Source organism: Otolemur garnettii, unplaced genomic scaffold, assembly GCF_000181295.1.
Source record: "Otolemur garnettii isolate 467f Iridium unplaced genomic scaffold, OtoGar3 scaffold00030, whole genome shotgun sequence".
NCBI classification, from domain to species: Eukaryota; Metazoa; Chordata; class Mammalia; order Primates; family Galagidae; genus Otolemur; species Otolemur garnettii.
Window position 1 is genome coordinate 18,897,971 of NW_003852425.1, and position 21,518 is coordinate 18,919,488.

General features: G+C 44.2%; 1 protein-coding gene across 1 annotated transcript in view; it reads left to right on the forward strand.

Moving 5' to 3' along the window:
• Window positions 1–20,277, forward strand: part of LIX1 (limb and CNS expressed 1) — a 56,778-nt gene extending 36,501 nt beyond the window's left edge. Inside the window, exons 3-6 of the mRNA XM_003788937.2 lie at window positions 6,875–7,015; window positions 9,634–9,729; window positions 17,043–17,120; window positions 19,909–20,277. Of these exons, the coding sequence (XP_003788985.1) occupies window positions 6,875–7,015; window positions 9,634–9,729; window positions 17,043–17,120; window positions 19,909–20,193 (600 nt within the window). The 3' untranslated portion in view covers window positions 20,194–20,277. The remainder of the gene's footprint in view (window positions 1–6,874; window positions 7,016–9,633; window positions 9,730–17,042; window positions 17,121–19,908) is intronic.
• The last annotated feature ends 1,241 nt before the right edge of the window (window positions 20,278–21,518 follow it).

Genomic DNA, 21,518 nt, shown 5'->3' on the forward strand with positions numbered 1-21,518 from the left:
ACAATTAGATAAAACGGAATGCGTGCAAATATCCATGCACCAGCCAGGGCAGTTGAGGTCTGAGACTGTGGGAAGGGCAGCCTGGTCTGTGGCCTTCTTTGTGCCCAAGGCTCGCTGTCAGGATGAAGCCCAGGTGTGGGTGACACTGATCAGAGCTGGCAGGCACTGCACAGCCCTGCAAATCACTTGCTGAAACTCAGCTCCAAGTCACTAACCCAAAGCATTCCCAACCACCTGAGTGACAGACTTAACAGCCTGAGGGGTTTGGGCAAGAATTCTCACCTCTCACAGAGTTTATTTGGTTTTGCCACCTGCAGAGTCTCAGCTTGAAAGAACGCCTTGGGTACAATGTGCTATTGAGTGAATGCCACCTAAATAACACTGACCTGCCCTCGACCCCAGGGAAAATGGCCTTCAGCTTTGAGTCTGCTCATTCAGATTTGCTATTCTACATTTGCTATTCAATATTATTTTTATTCAAGAACTTTGCTCCTTGCAAGACCATGTTTCAACTCTTGGTGACCACTGGTTGGGCACTAAGCAAAAACATGCCTGACTCAATTTTGTACATTTTAGATGTGCAGGGTTATTTTTTCCTTGATTTATTTAACATATATGCATGAATAATTGTAGAAAGTCTGTTTAAGATGGAAAGAACTTTATGTTAATGCCTTTACACCTGCTTTTCTAAAGCAACCACTCCAATTGGAATATACGTTTAGTAGACCTTGGATGCAGAAACAGCCACTCAACACATATGCCCTGCCTGTTTTCTAATACAAACTGTGAAACAATTTATTAATCAAACAAGGCCTACCAAGAAAGCTACTGTTTAGAGTCTAAATTGTGAAATTATCTTAAAACTACTTTCTATGTACACTCACGACTATTAAAATTTTATTTCAATTTATTGAAGAACTTCTATTTTTCCTAAATAATTGACTGGCCACTGTTTTATTTCAGGACAACCTACTGGCCCATAATTAATTTTGGTTAAGTCTTGACACTGCATAGGGTGACACCTTATAAAATTATCATGGAAGAACTAAAAACTGATGAGCAGGAAAGTAAAATCGAGACCCCTGCTAATCAGCAGTGCTTCTGTACTCCCAAAAGGCTTACTTTTAAAACTACCATAAGGGATCATTTTTAAAACTTGAATACTGCTTTCCTTGAATCCTATGTAGAAACAATTTCTTTATGAGAAATCAGCACTTGTGATACTGGCAGAAGTGAACCTACTGTGAAGCCAGTGCAGATTCTGCTTGGTCCCTTGCAAGTCACAGTGCCAACTACTTGTTATCTATGATTTCATGTTGCTTTTCTTTTTCTTTTTTTTTTTTTTTTTTTTTTTTTTTTTTTTTTTTTTTTTGAGATAAGAGTCTCACTCTGACGCCCTGGGTAGAGTGCTGTGGCATCATCATAGCTTACAGCAACCTCAAACTCTTGGGCTCAGGCGATCCTCTTGTTGGTGCTCACAATGCCCAGCTAGTTTTTCTGTTTTTAGTAGAGCTGGGGTCTTGCTCTTGCCCAAGCTGGTCTCAAACTTCAAGCTCAAGTGATCTACCTGCCTCGGCCTCCCAGAGTGCTGGGATTACAGGCGTGAGCCACCACACCTGCCTCAAATTGCTTTTCTTAACACGGTCCCCTGAATTGTATAAGCTGCAGGGCCCCCCAAACCTAGTTCTGTATCACTAAAAAATTCTGAGTCAGCAGGTCAAGTTGGAGCCCAAGAGGACACATGTTTAACAAGTTCTGGGGTGATCGTCCCTGGCACAACTGGGGACTATGGGTTCTGACTCCTGGCTGAGGTTTGGCAGTCATCTTCACAACACATCCCTGTGGACTCCTGGTGCCCTCCTGGTCATCTAAACTCCAAAAGAAAATACAGTGCCAGAATAAGCTGATCTTGGAGGAAATTTCTTTTTCCGTAGAGCTGAGGAAGTTTATTTAAAACAATTTTTACTCTTGAAGAGTTACCATATTTTCTTAAAGTGATTGAGCAGTCTTATGTGGTAGAATTCCAAAACCTCTTGTGCCCATGTTTAATCAAGAGGGCACTCAAAACATCTGACTTCCGATCTGTTCACAGCTGCCATTCTTGTCACGTTTCCCTTCTCCTGTAGTCTAGGAAAGACAAGAGAAAGGAGAACACTAGGAGGAAAGAGGATATTTGGTTAATGACCAGAACATTCCCTCTCCCATGAGCACAGGTTATTTCCACAGTGTACAACATTCTCCTTGTCTTCTATTTTTTTTTTTTTTTTGAGACAGAGTCTCACTATATTGCCCCTCGGTAGAGTGCCCGTGGTGTCACAGCTCACAGCAACCTCAAGCTCTTGGGCTTAAGTGATTCTCTTGCCTTAGCCTCCCAAGTAGCTGGGACTACAGGTGCCCACCACAACACCCAGTTGGTTTTTTTTTTTTTTTTTTTGGTGTTAGTCTTATTGTTGTTATTGTCATCATTGTTGGTTAGCAAGCCCTGGCTGGGTTCAAACCCATCAGCCCTGGTGTATGTGGCTGGCACTGTAACCACTAAGCTACAGGCACTGAGCCCCTCATTGTCTTCTAAATGAAGTTAGGTTTGTATGCAGGGAGGGGAGGAGATGTTCTTGGAATCCAAATGACCTCTAGAAATATCAAGTTGAAAGCCTGAGTAAAATACAATGATGATTTAGGGAAAGCTACATGACCTTAGCCAGATCATATATCCTCTCTGTTCCAAAGAGGGTGACCATCTCTATGAAGAGTAAAATAGCAAAGTGGTTGAAAATTTGTATTCTGAAATCAGACAGACCTATCAATCTTATTTTGTTTACTGTTTAAGTTGCATGATCTTGGGATAACCTCTTTAAGCCTGTTTCCCTACCTGCAAAATAAGGATAACTAAACCAACTTCATAGGACTGTCGTAATTAAAAAATGTAATAATAAACATAAAACACTTAGCACAACACAAGCAGATAGTGTCAGCAATGAGAATCACCCCCGAGTTCCCTCTCAAAGGTGCTCTGGCGACTTGCAGGAAACACAGCGTCTGCACCAGCTGGCCCTGCTGCTGTATCACAAATCGTCTCAAAGCCCACAGATGTTCACTGTCTCCAATGGGGTCTGAGGATCAGGATTCTGAGAGCAGCTCAGGTGGGTGGTTTGGGCTCAGAGCGTCCCAGAAGGAGGTTTCTCTGAAGCAGGAGTTTCAGTCATCAGAAGGCTGGACCAGGTCCTGCAGCTTCCACCCTAGTGCAGACAGCTATTGGGAGAGGCCATTAGCCCCTGCCCATGTGTGTTTCCACAGGACTCACGACATGGCAGCTGACTTGTACCAGGGCAAGAGATCTAGGGGAGATGGCCAGTCAGACCATGTGGGCAGCCACAGTGCCTCACATAATCTCATATAGGAAATGACAAGACATCATTTCTGCCCACCCTGTGGGTTCACCCTGAAGGTTCACCTCTCCAACCTTCCTGCCATGAGGGGAGGACAGGAGGGTGTGAGTGCAAGAGGCAGGTCACCAGGGCTTCTTATGGGCTGCAACCCTGTCTTTAAGGAGCATCGCTGAGCAATTCTACAGTCAGCACTTTTTTGTTTTTTTGCTTTAATTTCAGATTAGAGCCAGGAAGTTTTGAGTTGCTTTTAGTGGTTTATAAGCAGCAGATGAAAGGTATGTGATTGTCCAGATGAGCCTGCATGGGTCTGTTGCCCACTGGAAGAGCACATGGCTCCATGGGCCTGAGAAGTTCACAGTGACTTTGATTCCAGCTCTGTACTTTCAGAGTACAAAGAACAGAAGTTGTCTCTCCACATTAACAAGTAAGAGTAGTGAGAAGAAAAGACATAGTTTACAAATCTGTATTTATGATTGGGGTCTGGCTGAAAGAGCAGTAGGAATAAATCATATGCCCTGGGAAGGCCAATGTTAGCCAGAAGTTGCTTTGAAATAACGTCAGACTTCACTTGCTCCCTAACTGATGTCTTTGACGACGGGTCTGGACTCAATGGTAAAATATTCTGTCCCTTACCAAGTTTTATGTCCTCAGTGTCCCTGTTGTTTGATGCTGGCTCCACCAGGGCCCAGGCAGCAGTGTCGGCTCTGACCTAGATGTGCCACTCAGGCTGCTTGGCTCAATTTTTCTCCAAGTACCAGCTCCTATGGGCTGAGACGTCCTGTTAAAGTAAAATAATCCCTAAAGAAACACAGGCAGTCCTTATTGGTTTGGTTTTGTAGTTTCAGAGTTTAGAAGAAAGTGGCTGGTGAACATGAGATATTTTGAAGTATTTGTCTTTCAGAAATGTAAAGAACAATACCAAGAAAAGCCATTTGATGCTCAGAATTTATTTTATTTTATGTGCTTATTAATTGGCACACTTTCCTCCCCATTTTAAGCAAAGATTCTGCACATTGAAACAATGAAATAAGTAAAGACATGTGTCTGTTGACACTCAGTACTAGCTGTGTCTGCTACTGCCTCTGCATAGCCCTCCTTCCTGCTAGGGGAGGCTCCACCCACTAGCCAGGCAACCGCTCTTTGATCTTCAGGCAGCACCGTTTAGCTGTAAATGTATGTGGTGCTTTTGATCTAGTACTTAGCTGGTCTTAGTTAAAATAGATAGTTTCTTTTATCCAAGTAGTGTTTACTAGTTTCTTTCTACGAAAGATGGTTTAAATTCCTATTATTTAGATAGAAGTTTTTTCTATAGAGTGCGGAATCTGAATCTAATTCTGTAAGTTCTATACCCCACAAGCAATATTTTAGATTTCATAAAGCCAAATCCTTATTAAAATGAGCTGCTCCTATAGAGGTCAGGTAATACTTGCAAAGACCAAGTTTGCTTTTTAATGGGGAACTGCTTTTCCAAACAATGATAAATATGTACTATACTTAGGCAAAATGGTCATCTCAGAGTATCTGAATATAAAGGCCAGTTATCCTTCTGAAAGTTAGGAACAGGGCATATTGAAAAAAATAAAAACAAGCCCCTGGCTGAGGCACTGGGTACAAGGGGCCCCTCCTGGGCTTGGAGGCTAGTGGCAGGTTGGGGGGTGGTGGTGGTGGAACAACAACCCGTAGTTGAAGACACGTCAGTGCATGACTACCGCTGTGCTGGATGGTGTGGGGAGTCACAGGGGACCTGGGCTTGTCTGAAGGGCACTCTAGCTGGCTGTGAAGGCAGGGAGGAGGGGTCTATGCTGAGTGTGCTCCTGACAGGCCAGGGCCCAGAGCACACTGGAGGATCGGCCCATGGCTGTGAGCTATAGGGTGAAGCCTTGTCTGTCACCAAGCCTGCCTGGCTCTGACAGTCACATATTTTAGGCAGGAGGAGCACAGCCTCATGGTATATCCAGTGACAAAATCGGTGCTGAAGTACAGGCATCTGAGCTCTCAGCCCCCAAGCAGCAGAGCCCATTGGGCCAGCCACTGCCCAGACCTGGCCCGGGCTTCTCCTTCTGGGATGTTTTTATCCCAAGGTGTCCAGGACCTGGGACACTTAGCCCCAGGCCCACAGGAGGCTGCAGGAGAGAGATCATTGCACCCCAGTTCTCCTGAGAACTCCAGTTCAGTTCCCACAGAGTGTCAACCCTCATGGGACGCCTGGGTCCACACCCAGCTGGACCTCGGAGAGCAGGTGTGTTGCTGTTTCAAAAAGAGGTAGCACAGAGAAGAATCAGGATGCCCTGAACACCTAGGTCTGTGTAGACCATGGAAAGGCTGGCTGGGGTTGGTGTGGACCATGGAGAGTGGGGCTGGAGGCCATGTAAACCGTGGGTATGGGGGAAGGGAGCCATGTGGACCATGGGGAGGTGAGCTAGGGCATGTGTGGACCTTGGAGAGCGGGGCTGGAGGCATGTGGCCCGTGAGGAAAAATGCTGGGGGCCAGGTAAACCATGAGGGTGAGGTTGTGTGGACTGTGGGGAGGTGGGCTGGGGGCCATGTGGACCATGGGGAGGGAGGCTGGGGGCCATGTGGACCATAGGGAGGGAAGCTGGGGTGTGTGTCGACTGTGGGGAAGCAGGCTGGGGGCTGTGTGGACCGTGGGTATGCAGGCTGAGGGCTGTGTGGACTATGAGGAGGGAGGCTGGGGGCTATGTGGACCATGGGGAGGAGACTGGGGGCCTAGTGGACTGTGGGCCCTGAATTGGGCAGGTGGATGTAGCATGTTGTGCCCAGACTGCAGACTGAGAGTGAGGGAGAGCACTAGTCCCCAAGAAAACAGTAGGAGTGTCTCTAGAAGGAAGGAGGAGGTAAATGCTGGAAAAGCAGGAACAACAGGCCAGGCAGCTGCTACTTTCTACTGACTTGGAGATGATAACTGCCTGGCTGTCGTCAGGGACTGATGCTGGCTGGGCTTTCTTAGGGCTATATCTGTATCAACTTATTGAGCCTGACCTGCTGTTATTCCTATCTTATAGAGGCAGAAATTGAGGCTGAGCAAAACTAACTAACCTGTCCAAGATCTCACAACCAGTAAACCTCAGAGCTGGAGCTGAGACCGGACAGCATGTGTGCTCTGAAGCACTGTCATAGGGGTCTTCATTTCTTTGTTTTCCTTTTTATAGTTTTTCCTCTGAAATAGGGATTTGAGGAAGGCCCAGCACACAATGGCAGCTGTTATTACTTTTGCCCTTACTGTATGTGAAGCCTCTGACACCCAGCAGATATTCAAGGCCTGAAATAAGATGCATAGCAATTGAGAACCCACCAAGACATGGGCAGGGCACTAGACCAGAGAGGAAATCCACGTAGCCTCAGGGACATTGCAGTGGGCACAGGAGCAGGGAGCAGGCAAGCTCGCCCAGGCCTGTCAGGGCCCCTCTGGTGCAGGGGTGAAATGCAAGATGTGTCCCTGATGATCTCTTTTCTCCTTTCCTCTCAAGTGCTGCTTGAGTAGAGCTGAGGCCCGAAGGGATGCAGCGAAAGTGGCCCTAATCAACTCCCTCTTCAATGAGCTACCCTCACGAAGGATCACGCAGGAATTCATCATGGAAAGTGTTCAGGAGGCCGTGACCTCCAGCAGCGTGAGTCCCTCCAGGGAGGGGTGGGCTGAGGCTTGTGAGGCTGGGGAAATGCTAACTGACTAAACTCGCATTTTAAGAATTGCCCAGGCTCGTGATGCTTTACTAAGAATTATATATTCCTCTTTCATCCAGGTTAATACAAAATATCTAAATTCTCCATCTTTTTAATGGCTGAATATTATTCCATGTATGCATATACCACAGCTTGTTAATCTATTCCTGGGTCAGGCCTAAAGGCATTTAGGCTGTCTCCACATTTTAGCGACTGTAAACTAAGCTGCAATAAACAGTCTAGTGCAAGTGTCCTTAAGGTAAAAGGATTTTTTTTCCCCCCTGGGTAGATGCCCAGTAAAGGGATTGCAGAATCAAATGGGAGTTAGAATGGAGAAGCAAAAATCCTGTGTACTCAATTCTGATATGAGGACAATTAATGACCTAGTACACGGTGGGGGTAGAGGAAGGGGAAAACAGAGAGAGGGAAGGAAGGAGGATGGTCGGGGGTCACAGTGTGTGACACACCTTTTGGGGGCGGGACACAATTATAAGAGGGACTTTACCTAACAAACGGAATCATTGTAACTGGTTCTTTGTACCTTCTAGAATCCCCTACAATAAAAAAAAAAAAAAAAGAATTGCCCAGGCTCAACTTTCACCCATTAAATCACTGATAGGAGAAACAGTACTTACGCTGGAGCTGACACCACAGTCCACATCTCAATAAGACTCTTTACACACCCTGGGTCACAACTAATCCAGCCTTGAATCAAGGTAGATCATTCAATTCACCTCAATTTACTTAACTGAATGTTTGCTTTTAGAGGAGTTCTGGCTCACTTTCCCAGGGCTGGAGAATGCAGGTGGCTGAATGCTACCTTCATTCAGTGATAAATAGCCCCAAGCTTCCAAACTAGACTGGCTATGAAAATCATCTGAAGCACTTATTGGAAGCACTGATTCTTTACCCAGAGTAGACCCCAGTCATCTATATTTTTAAGGAAATGCTCACTGTTTAGATATTGGAAAGACCACATACCTAATGTGTGTTAGCCAGTAGAATTATAACTGTTGGTATCAATTACTTTTTCTAGACAGTTTTGAAATTTTCTGTAGTGGACACAAGTAAACGCAAAGTGCATTAAGAGCATCTGCCTTAGAAATTTAGATAGGACATTTCCCCAACAATCCAGGATTGAATTATTTGATCAAAGAAAGGTTTAGTGCTCCTAATCCCCATCACCTCCAAACCACAAGCCTTGGATCCTCACATGTGGCAGGTGCCCTGTATGCCAAGGACAGGCCTTTGTATCATCAGAAGGACTTGCCACCTCTGGTGAATGTCAGCATGGATCAGCCCCATCAGAACCTTTCCTACTTCACTTCCCTTGATCTGACTAGAAAGGTTCTGTCATTCTAGAGATGCTGCCAATAATGGAAGAAATATTACCAGACTGGCAGTGACCTTTCTCCCCTCAAAAATGCTCTTATCACTTAGAAGAGACATAGGGAAGGGGCAGGGGAAGAAAGGTGCCTAAGCAGCAGGGAGGTAGGGAGTTCTGTTCCAGGTCTGGTCCCAGGATAAAAGAAAAGCCTGTGTTTTCCTGCCACATAAATTTCAAGTGCCTTTGAGGAAGAGAAGTTAGGAAAATGCCTGATTTATATAAGTATAGAATTTGCCCAGGAGCAGGGAGGGGCCCTCAGAGTAAATGTATCATTTTTTTCATGGAAACTTCTAAGGAAGCGAATATATATGGTTCGCATGTTCCTGGATGGATTTCCCCTGGAAAATTTAAAAAGCCAACATAAAAATCTCTGTAGCAGTGTTAATGTTATTCATTCAAAAACTACAAATTTGCTCCTGTCTTGGGGGGCAGCTTGTTTGTTCACTCTGTCAAGTCATGGCTGCACACCCCTAGGAACCCACATTCATGTGGGATAGAAGGACAGCCCCAAGTGCTGTCCAGGGCTATGCTGACAGCACTTCCTAACCAGGCTGGAAGGATTTCCATTTATGCCATCACTCACCCACCTTGTTTCCCAAAGATCAAGAGGCCAGGGGATGAAAATAGATGAACCAAGACCCACGTCCCAGATCAAGCACTGGCAGGTTATGATGGCTCCTGGTAGGACTGACAGCAGTGAAGCCCAGGCAGCTCTACAGCAGAAGGGTCCTTTCTGGCCCAGCACATCATCGTGCTGGTTCATCTCTGCAGTTGAGCAAAGCCAGTGTTTCAAGATTCTAATAACCCATGAAGGCAGTCACACGAACGTTGCCACTGCCAACAAAGCTGTGTGTATAACACAGAAATTTCTGCTTTTGGAAAATTATCCTATCAGCAAGTAAATAATCAGCATTATAACCAAAAACTACATTCAAACTGACAACACTACCCTCTACTCTGAGTCATGATGAGATTAAGGTTTTTAACCATAATGAGCTGGAAACTTGGTTATAGATTGTACAACCATAAGGGTTGGGCCAAGCACAGAAGGCTTGCTATGTGGCCAGGTGACCAATCTGTGATACTTAGATTAAGGGGGCTCACTGTGTGGCCTGGGGACCAATCTGTGACACTTAGAGGATGGGCATCAAGATGGTTTCCCCTCTGTTTCTTCCCCAGGGCTCACTGGGCGATGCAGCTGATCCTAGCACCAGCGTGGGTGCCTACCGCTACATGCTGGAGTCCAGCCTGGGGAAGACCATGTTGGAGTTCCAGGTACTGCCTCCTGCCGCATGCTCCCGTCCAAGCCCAAACCCTGGAAGAAAGGCAGCTCTTCCCACTGCCACACCTGTCCCAGTACCTGCCTGTTCTTTCTTTTGGACCCAAGTGTTGTCATCTTAATTTTCCCCTCCTAGGATCCAGCATGGTAGTCTCACCTCACTGGGCCCAAATGAGTATTGAGGGACAATATTTGCTTTTATAGAGGAAAGTAAAAGTCTAAGAAACAGTTTGGAACACAAAGTCTAAGAAACAGTTTGGAATACCTCAGTCTTCTGACTCTATAGCATTTTACCAGATTTCCAGCACCAGGTTCCTCCTTAAACCAATTCAAACAGTTTGAAGTGTACACTGTGTCCATCTGGTGCTTACTTTGCAGAACTTACAGGTAAAGTATATATTAACCACCATTTTCCTTGGGTCATACTTAATAGAAACACCCATATTTCTATTAAACAAAATCTGCCATCTTTTATCACCAACAAAATCAAAAAATGTATTCCCCTTTTTCATCCTCTGGTGACAGCTACTAATAGATCTGAGGAACTCAATGACCTGTTATTCACAAAGTAATAATTACATTAATAACAATATTCATAACACATAACTGCTGGGCCAGCCGGAGTTAGTGCCCAGCCAACATTCACTGGGTGCTCCCTCTGTCTAGACCAGCAGTTATAGCTAACAAAGCCATCATAACTCAGCCCTCACAACAACCACAACCCACATGCGGGGTGGGTACATGCCATCACCAAAGGGTGTGTGCTGCAGCTTCAAGGCAGAGCCAGGCCTCAGGTCAAGAAGTCTAGTCCCTGAGCTTACATCCCTGACTATCAGTCTGTATTGGGCTAGGCAGAAGACACTTCAGGAGTGTTGGATATGAAATGTATTTTCCTTTTTAAAATTAAACTTGAATGCACTTAAACACCCATATTCATGTAGTGCTGGTAGAAATCAATATGCTATATAATAATGAAGAGGCTTTATCCCCAGAAACCCTATTTTCTTAGGTTAAATTCCAAGAAATAATGATATTCCAAGTAGCAGAGATAGAAAATTTCATGGACAAAAATGACCATCATAAAATAATTTACAAAAATGTTGCAGCTAAGCCCTAAAGCCAGCAATGTCCCAATACCTTATTTGGTGTCATCCGCTCCTCCTTCCCACATTGGCAGCCATTTTGCAGGTAGATATGTCCCTCTTGCCTGTTTGTTTTTTTAATCAATATTTTTCTTTACCACTTTCCTGTATAACTGAAGCAAAAAAATGCTCCTTCCCTTCTCACCCTAAACCTGAGTCATTCGATTTCCATCTTAGGGGGTATGGTCTCACTGACCTTTGAGGCAGCCTGCCTTGGCTGGGAAGCAATTAAGTGTCCCTCAAGCTTGTGCTCTGGGCTGGACAGGGCGCTGGTCATCTCTGCGGTTCTGGCCCAGGTTCTGGGGAGGGCTGCCCCTGTTCCTTTGCGTGTAAGTCAGGGAAAGTCATAGCACCTTCTTCACCACCCCCTCTCAAGGGTCCAACAGGATGCAGGGGTCGCAAGGTGCCTGCACGTGGCAAATGCCCCTGGAAAGTTGCAGCTGTTAACCCAGCATTTTCTGAAGGCCCCTGGGCGGGTTCCCTCTACAAGATGTCTGACCTACTGGGGACCTCCCCTGCCAAGGTAGCCCAGAGCCCTGCTGTAGAGTTAAAGGAGGGATCTATAAAAGACCCATTTGAAAAGTAGCAATCTGAAACTAAACAGAGAACAAAACAAAATGATGTTCTTTCAAAACTCGCACAGACCTGTGTGTGAGCCTGTGAACAGGGCTTGCCCATTCTGAGACGCAGTTTTCTCATCTATAAGGTGGGATGATAATGCCCATTCCATAAAATTTTCACGGGACTTAAATAATGTGACATTTGTAAAGCAATCTAACAAAATGCTTGTCCCGAGCAGGAGTCTCCTTATTTTAATGTCTGCTCCCATTAAAAGAGTATTATTATATTATTATTTTTTTTTATTATGGAATAAGCCTTGCTCACCCAGGATATAATAGCTTATATGTAATTTAGTAGCTATTTGCAGAAAAGTCAAGAATGATTGTGAATGTGGTTAGGGTACTCAGCCAAATATGCAGAAGGTGAGATTTTAAAAAAGAAGAATTCTTAACATTCCTTCCACCTCTGTGAAAGGCCCTACTCAGCCTCCTCACAGGGCATTCTGACTGCTCCCGCTGTGTGTCTGTGTGGTCTGTGCAGTTAGGAGTTTAAATACATGAAACCATAATTTGAGTCCTACTGTGTAAATGCTTCATAAATTCTCAGAAAGGAATCTGGGGACAGGATAGGGCAGAGGAAGAGGAAGACAGAAATGCAGGGAAAATATAATCCTTCCCTGTAGGAACAGGCAGCCCAGCACACCCCTCTCCTGCCAGCTCAGCCCCAAGCTGCCTGCCCACCCCCCCACACACACACATTCCTTGGTGGCCCGAGTAAAATGCACCAGCTGGTATCTGCACATAATGCATGCTGACCACAGGCCTGTTTCCGAGCCCACACCGGGAGATTCAGCACCCTGACGGGCAGTGCATGTGTGTGTCTGGCTGCAGAGGCCTGGCCATACCACATAAAAATAAGACTGGTGTTTGAAGACTGCCCTGGGCTTCCAGAGCCATCCTGCAGCAGCGCTCAGAGGAAACCTGATAGGCCCTGCTCACCCTCCAGGGAGGGAGACAGGAGCCTGTTGTGGGCTTTGCCTCCGCATAGCCTGCAGTGGGGAGGGCTAGGCAGCACCAGTCACTGGGTCTTGTCAAGGTCAAGCTCTAGGCAGACTTGGACTGAGCTGGTTAATATATTTATCTGAAGCCTAATGCAATCCAAGGAAGACTTGTTTATTTACATCTTTGCTAAATTCTTCAGGTTGCCCTTTAAAACCTCATCCCATAAACAAATTTCCTCTTAAATCCATTCTCTTGGGTGAGGAGATGGTGCCCACCTGTTTTTCAAGTTCTTCATTTACAGTGTTTGTTTTTCTTATTTCTGATGAATCACAGAGCCAAGCTAGTTTCCACATAGACACAGTGAGCATTTTCTCCCCACGTCGTAGCTGAAACCTTGAACTTGCTCCTAACAGGGAGGATGATGGGTAGCCCTATGTGGTCAGGGCCCAGCTGCCACAAGTCTTCAGGGAACTGAGCACACTGCCTATTTAATTTGCTTTAAACTCACTTTACTGTTCAGGACCACCTACAGAATTTGCAGGGCCCAGTGCAAAAGAAAAATGCAGGGACCCTTGTCCAAAAATTATTGAGAATTTCAGGATAGCAGAGCATTAAGCCAGGCACAGGCACTGTGCAGCTTCATAGACCCCAGGTTCCTAAAGCCAGGCTTGTCTCTGGGACAGACCCACAAGAAGGGGGCAGACCAGGTTAGGAGACTGAGGCTTTTATCTTGAGCACAACATTAAAAGGGGAACCAAAAATCTCAGTAATCAAGATGAATAATACTGTAGTGCATAATTCTTTGTACCCTCAATAAATCCCAAAACAATTAAAAAAGATTACAGTGCAATATTAGAAAAACTCATCGTACATATAATAAAAAAATCAAAATTTTAAATAAAAGTTTCCAACCATATGTGACTCTCTCCCCTCCTTTAAATCTTGCCTCACTTGCCTCACCCCTAGTCAGTGTCTTGCTTTTCTGTCTAGCTAGGCCTCCCTGCATGCCAGATTAGCCCTCGTAACATACACACACACAAGACATGGGGAGGAGCGGGAATGTCCGGGAGCAGATGGCACCCCTGCTTCACAGAGACAGTGAGATGGTGAAACCAGGCAGCGACCAACCAGGGAGCTAGGATTCCTCACAGAAGCCCAGGCCCCTCTTTGCTGGTCTGCAGTGATGCAGGGTCTCCTAGGACAGGGCAGAGGCTTTCCAGGGCTGGCCCAGAACTCAGACAGTTTCAGGAAGATTTCAAGATGGTGAATGTGGTCTTATGAGGGGATATAAAGAAGAGAGACAGAGAAAATGTGGAAATATTTAGTGTGCTTTATATAATGATGACGAGAATGGCATCTCTGCAGAGGTGGACAAACACTAGATCGGGATATAATGGAAGAAGGTGGAAAGGAGGGAAGCTTCCCCAGAGAACTACCTGGTGATGAGACAGAAATGCAGATGAACAAGAGTGAGGAGGAGCCCATCCCAGAGGCAAGAATAGTTCAAGTCTCTTTGAGGAAATTTTTGAGGCAAGAAGATTGTCAAGGGACATGAGAAAGGTTTCTGGTTCTGTTCACAGGAGAACTGTGGATTCTAAAGTCTTAAGGGATTTGTAGGAATGACAGCAGTTTGTCTGAAAGGGAGGAAGTTCATGTGCAGATAAGAATGAGGACCCAGAAACCTCATTTGTAAGGCCATAGTTATGAGAGGATGGTTTAAGGGGCCTGTTAGCAATGGTCTGTTTCTCAAGCTGGGCCAGTAGGATGTAGGGACAATGCCCAGATGGAAGCCACAGTGGAAGCCACACATTCAATCCAGTGTATGTTTCTGAGATGTCAACTTCACATAAAGTTGACTTGGTGCTAGAGGAGGGATCAGATGGAGGAGTGAGATGGTATTTTTCTCTTTTTATTATAAGACATGGATATATGTACACATCAAGTTGATTCTTTTAAAACATGAAACCAAAAGAAATGTTTTATTTGCAAATATTGGCTCCCTGTTCCATCATGGAGACTATTCCATACCAAAACATAAAGAGCTGCCGGCACAGTAGCTCACTCTGGAAATCCCACTGGGCACTCTGGGAGGCTGAGGCAAGTGGATTGCCTGAGCTCAGGAGTTCAAGATCAGCTTGAGCAAGAGTGAGACCCCAGCAGGGCATGGTGGCTCACACCTATAATCCTAGCACTTGGGAGGCTGAGGCAGGTGGATCACCTGAGCTTAAAAAGTTTGAGACCAGCTCAAGCAAGAGAGAGGCCCTGTCTCTAAAAATTAGCCAGGCATTGTGTTGGGCACCTGTAGTCCCAGCTATTTGGGAGGCTGAGGCAAGGGAATCTCTCAAGCCTGAGAGTTTGAGGTTGCTGTGAGTTATGATGCCATGGCACTCTACCAAGGGCAAAGAGGTGAGACTCTGTCTCAAAAAAAAAAAAAAAAAAAAAAGAGTGAGACCTGTCTCTACTAACAATAGAAAAAATTAGCCAGACATTGTGGCAGGTGCCTATAGTTCCAGCTACTCAGGAGGCCAAGAGAAGAGGATAGCTTGAGCCCAGGAGTTTGAGGTTGCTGTGAACTATCATACCACGGCACTCTAGCCAGGGTGACAAAGTGAGACCCTGTCTCCAAAACAACAACAACAAACAAACAAAAAGAAAAGTCTGTAAAGAGCATTCCCTTTTATTTTTATGGCTGCAAAGTATTCAGCAGGTTCAGGAGGCAGGTAGGGAGCACAGCAAATGCCCGTCCTCAGCCTTGGGGCTGCCCTAATGGGAAGACTTGGAGACCAGCAGGGAAAGCCAGATTAGACAGGATTTGGCTTCTACAACAAAGCACTTTCCCTCTTCCAAAGTAGCATAGTTATGAGGTACAGCAAAAATCTTGGCAGGGCAGAAGATGGGGAGATGGGCAGTGAGGAGGGCAGCTTCTCTGGGTAGGACCTGGCTGGAGTAGATGGCAGGGGCTCCATTTCTCCATCTGGGGAGACCTGGCTGTGCTCAGATGCATTTTAGTTAACAGAGCAATGGTTCTGCCCTTCAGGAGGTCTCTGTGGCTCTCAGAATGCTGACGGAGCAGCTGGACTTAGACAAAATGCCGAACTGGGTCTCAGAAAAAAATGCAAGAAAGCCTTGAATTCTAATGCAGTTTTAGACATGAGCACTAACTGCCATTTGCTCTTCCGACAATCTAATAGCTTTAAAATGTACACAGTCATTTTAAATACCTAAATCTGACTAGGACTGTCCTGATTTTCATAATGGGTAACTTTTCCTGAGCAAAGCAGAAGTAAAACTATCTTTAACAAAAGTTAACAAAAGGCAGCTTTTTTGAATAGGCAGCAGAACATCTGTGTAAAATGTTAAGTTTTTATATCTATTTTCAAGACCGGGAATCCCTTAACTGTATCAAGTTTGTTTTCAATAAGTACATAGCTATGCTGTATGCTATAAACCCAAAATAGATGTCTTTCTGACAAAAAGAAAAAGTCTATAAATGAGATGTAGATAACTTTGGTGGAAAACTGCCTGTTATAACCACGTAAGGAAGATAAAAATCTTCAGTGCATTTATACAGCTCTTCTGCCCTAGGTAATGGGCTGCACTGAGCCAGATGTTGGAGGCAGAAGCTCTGAGCAGCTTTAATGTCAATATAATGTTGTTACCCATATTTTAAAGCATTTTTCTTGACTGAATTTATAAGTTGAGGAGCGTTTTGCAGTTTCTGTAGTTTGTTTATTATACGTTTTATATTGTCAAAAGACAAAATTACAAGTTTAGTTTAAAGTTGTAGCTGGGGTTTATTTGCAGTTCTGAGACCAACAACACCTCATTCCCTAAAACAGAGCCAGTTCTAATGCACTGAGCAGAGGGAGGTGGCTTTCTAGGCAGAAAGGGCTGCGGAGAGCAGGAACAGAGAACTAAGATGGGTTGGTTATTTCCGTAAAGGTTGTAAAGGTTATCACACTGCCTGAGACTGTCCTGTGTGGGGTTTGGCTTTTGGGTCCCTCCCTGGCTCTGACAGGCTTTGACCTGCAGCAGCAGGGTGAGCGTGAGTGTGACTGTGAGGGTGAGTGTCAGCCTCAACCGCAGCCTCAGCCTCAGCCTCAGCGGTTGCATCTTATTTGGGTTGTTAGGTCTGGTGTGGAAACTCAATCCAAACCAATGACCTCCTAATATATTTATTTTTGGTTTAAAGTTTTAAAATTTAAATGTTTTAATATATCATATAGTCGTATGATTCAAAACTCAAAATGTTAGTGAAAGAATGTCACGGGAAGACTCCTCCTGCCCTGTCCCCGGCACCTCTCTTCCCTCCCCAAAGACATTGGCATTACCAGATCCTTCTGCCTCTTGCTGGAATTCTTCTAGGCATTTACAAGTATAGATTACATAGGGATCTTCTATTTTTTTCAAACCAAATAGTTGCAAGGGAACGAAGAAAGATGTTCTAGACGCCTGGGGACACTGGTCTTTGAAAGCCCCAAATGTTCTGACAATGTTGTGTATTTTTTTTCCTGATTTATTTGGGTATCAGAGTTGTGCTCTGCTCAGCTCTTCCTGATGTACGTTTCTTCGTAGAGACCACTGACAGGTGTCTGGGTTTTGTAGGAGCTGATGACCATTTTCCAACTACTGCACTGGAATGGAAGTCTAAAGGCTCTTCGTGAGACAAAGTGTTCCCGACAGGTAAGACTTTCTGATTAAGACCAGGTTCATACTGCATGACTGACAGATGGCCCTTCTAGGTGTCTTAATTTGGTATCTTATTTATTAAGAGCAGAAGACATGCGAAGAAATACATACAACACTCCGGTTGAGTCAGAGACAACCCAAATGTACACATGGAAAAGAATGTTGGCTGGGCACAGGGCTGGTTAGACAGCCCTGAACACAGAATTAAAATATTATAGGAAAGACTTAGTTTCTAAGTAAAATGCTGAATTGACTCTACACAGTCCCCTGCCTGCTTAGAATCTGTGCTCTCAACCACCTTCTGATGCAGAAGCTTGAGGATGCCCTGCTTTGGAACGTGGTGGTGGTGGTAGTAGGAGATTTCTCGGCCCCACTCTTGGTCCTCAGTGGACGAAATGATTGACATGGGTTGACGAATTGGCATTTAATCACCCCAAGTTTTTGGTTTCTTCTAAAATAGAGTTTCTTCTTTATTTTTCAGAGGTTAGGGTCTCACTGTTTGATACTCACGAGCTGCACCTCCCCCCTTTAAAGTGGGCAGTGTAAGTCCCTCCTGTGAATTTAATGGCTCCACCTGCTACCCTCCAAGACTTATTCTTCTTTTTACCCACTGTTAGAATTTGAAAGACAGAAGTTTATTGTTGAGAATTTCCTAACAGGAATTTGTAGGGGAGCAAAGCTTTTCTTAATCACCAAGATGAAGGCGTACGTAAGGAGTTCTTCACAAACCAAAGCCCAGAGAGTTGTTTGCTGTTCTTTGCTTATGAACTCTAGCTTTCAAAATGTCAAAGATGGGAAAGAAATGGGTAGCAAGCAATGGCTTTGGATATTTTTTTCTTTTCCTTTGATTTTCTAAAAGGCCTTTGAAATATGCTGGGTTGGCTATAAACACTTTTCCATGATTGTTTTTAATTTGTTAAGGTCATAAATAAATACCATATGTTCTTGAAAATAAAATAAGCAATGTATCTACTTCATACAATCAAACTTATATATGGAATTGCTATGTATCAGCAAATTTTACATACAAGAATTGGCAGGTAGTGACTAATTTTTAACTGTTTGCAAAAGTAAGAGACAATGAAGTACAATGAATATATTGTTATGACACCCCAGGGATGATGTCTACATTCCATAGCACATTTCCCTTTTTACCTTTCATTTTTTTTTTTTTTTATTGAATGGTGACTGTGTACATTGATGCACTTTGGGGGTACAGTGTAGTGTTTTCACACTCAATCTAAGACACTTCCTTCAAACTGGTTAACATAGCCTTCATGTAACTTTCTTAGTTATTGTGTTAAAACATTTATATTCTACTCATAGAAAGATTCACTTGTACCCTTGTAAGATTAACCATAGAAGTGAACCCTCGAATCCCTCTTCCTCCACCTTCTCCCCCCTCCCTTCCCCCTCCTCGTATCCTTAAGTTGTTATTAGGTTATAGCTTTCATATAAAAAGGTTTAAATTAATTTCATAATAGATGTGTGTACATTGAATACTTTTTCTTCCATTCCTGTGATACTTTTACCTTTCATTTTTATTGACACATAACATTTGCCCATATTTATGGAGTACACATGATCTTCTGTTACGTGCATAGGCTCCACTACCTCCAGTAGTTATCATGTCTGTGTGTTGGTAACATCTTAGGTTTTGAAACGTATAGTCATCATTGCTACATATAGTCACCCTCTTCTGATATGGAACATTAGAACTTCTCCCTTCTATCCAGTGCTATGTTTGTACCCACGAACCAATCTGTCTTCATCCCCCACACCCTTCCCAGCCCTGTTGTCCATCATTCCACTCTCCACCTTCATGACAGATCACTTCACTCCCACATGTGACTGAGAACATGGGACATCTGTCTTTCTGTGCCCATATTCTTTATGTAACATAATCTCCTCCAGCTCTGTTCATGATGCTGCAAAGGATACGATTTCATTCTTCATAACGGCCAGTCTTCTGCTGCCTATGGGCAGTACCTTCTCTTATCCACTCCCAATGATGGATGCTTAGGGTGATTCCACATCTTTGCTGTTGTGAATGGTGGTGCAGTAAACATGGGGCTGAAGACATCTTTCCACAACACATTCCACAGCTCTCTCTGTGGTTTCTCTGAAACCTTTGGACCGTCATTTTCCTGTGCTAACAGCACAGTTGACTCTTCTGGTTTCTAAGTCTAATTCTGAGGTCTCCTTGACTAAAAGCTACCTGCTTTCTGGCAATACATGCAAGAAGACTTCATTCTGCCTGAATGCCTCTGTGTAGCTGTGTTTCTATCTTGTCAGAGGCGATATCACTGGGCAGGAGGACAGAAATCAGACCAATTATCACAGGACTGTGTTTTCACAGAGTGCTTATATTTTCTAGCAATGGTGGAGCTTTCTTTTGTGAGCATTATTGAGTCTTTCTGGGTGGTGTGTTTTGACTCCATCTGGAGTGATTCACTTTGCTGGACAAGCTTAGCCTTTTATTTCCTTTCCAGAAGTATTCTTATAATCCGAGGACTCTGGGAGATGGAGGAGGGAGGATCCCTTGAGCTTAGCAGTTTGAGCTAGCTGTGAGCTATAAGCTATGACTCCACAACACTCTACCCAGGGTAACAGGGTGAGACTCTGTGTCCCAAAGAAACAAGATGTGATCCCGTGGGTTTGGTTTCAATTTTTGGACATCAGAAAGGCATGGTTGTTGCTGAAGCCGTGGTGGGTGTGTGTGGGGGGTTGTGCACCGCGGTCAGACTGCTCCCCTGACACTGGACGTCATATCTTGGCCCAGGAAGTCATCTCCTACTATTCCCAGTATTCCCTGGATGAAAAGATGCGCAGCCACATGGCCCTGGACTGGATCGCGAGGGAGAGGGAGATGCCGGGAATCCTCTCTCAAGAGCTACGAATGGCCCTGAGGCAGCTGGAAGAAGCCAGGAGAGCAGGACAAGAACTACGGTTTTACAAAGAAAAGAAAGAAATCCTGAGCCTTGCTCTGACTCAGATCTACAGGGACCCTGACAGTCCCTCACCCAGTGATGAGCTGGGCCTCACGGCCCTGTGTGGCCACCACTAGTGAGTTCAGGCCCGGGGACCTGAGCAGTAGTAGAAGCTGGATGTTGGGGAGCACAGTGAAAGGTCTTCACAGGCTTCAGCACCTGCAGCCATTGCCAGAGGTGCCCTGACACTCTACCTGCCTTCAGAGAGGGAGCTAAGGACTATGCAAGGCCCAGCACCTCACTCAGTGCATTTTTCTCTATCACACTCTCAATGGCTCCACCTCAGGATGAAAGGATAGAGAAAGGATTGTTAGAAAAATATGTTCCAGGCCTGGCTTCCTCCTAAAGCCTGGTGCCAGGTGTTTTGCTAGATTACACACATCCATATGCCATTTCAAAGGACAGGCCCAATGTAGCGTCCCCCAAAGGAACAGCAGCTAGAACCAGGGAGTGTCAGGACAGTGTTTAAGACGCTTGAGAGCAGATGAACAATATGAATTCTTTTGAAATTATGCAAGGGCCAGAGTCTCTTCCTAAGCTTTGTAAGCTAAGCAATAGCTTACACCCAAATAGGTATAACCCAATGCTATAGTAGGAATTTTATCTGGACATCTCGCTATCAAAGAGCTGGAAGTGATAATAGTATGAAATACTAGATAATGTGGCTTAAAATGCCATTTTAATGATAATTTTTAAAGCCCACAGTCTTCCATATATGGGGGTAAAAGTCATCTAGAATAATAGTCACATTCTTGTTCCTAAAAAAGAATTAATATCCAATTTTTATGTCTTGCAATCAATCACATTCACTTTTAATTTGCAAACAGGTAACTCCTTTTCTCACTGCAAACATGTCTATAATGGGGAAAATTAAAGGCATTTTAAAGGTTAAAACATTTTGAAAAATTGATAAACATGTAACAAAGAATGTACACATCTGATTAGTTTAAGAGTCATTAGGGAAAAGGAAACTTTTCTCCTTGTTTTTGTTCAAAAATATAAGCAACTGGCACCTGAAATGTGCTGTCGTTATCAAGTCACTGGAACCTTCTTTAAAGGAAGGGTAACACATTGCATCTCTGACCCATCTCTTTGATTTTTATTAGAAAATCAAAAGCAAATACAAATTGATTTTTAGATAGTTCTTGGCAACTCAAATGTAAGAATGGCATTAATGTCATTTTTAAATGCTCATAGGTATTTCCATATCTATAACATGCAAAGAATTATTTTGCATTTAGCCCAATAATTCAAATTAAAGAAAACATTTTTTCTCAATTCTACTTAGTTTCTTTTTCTTCTTGTTTATGAAAATGCAGGCAACCTTTCCTGAAAGTAAACCATTATAATTAAAGTGTATAAAATACGAGGTTTTGACTTCATATCTAAAAATGTGAAAAGG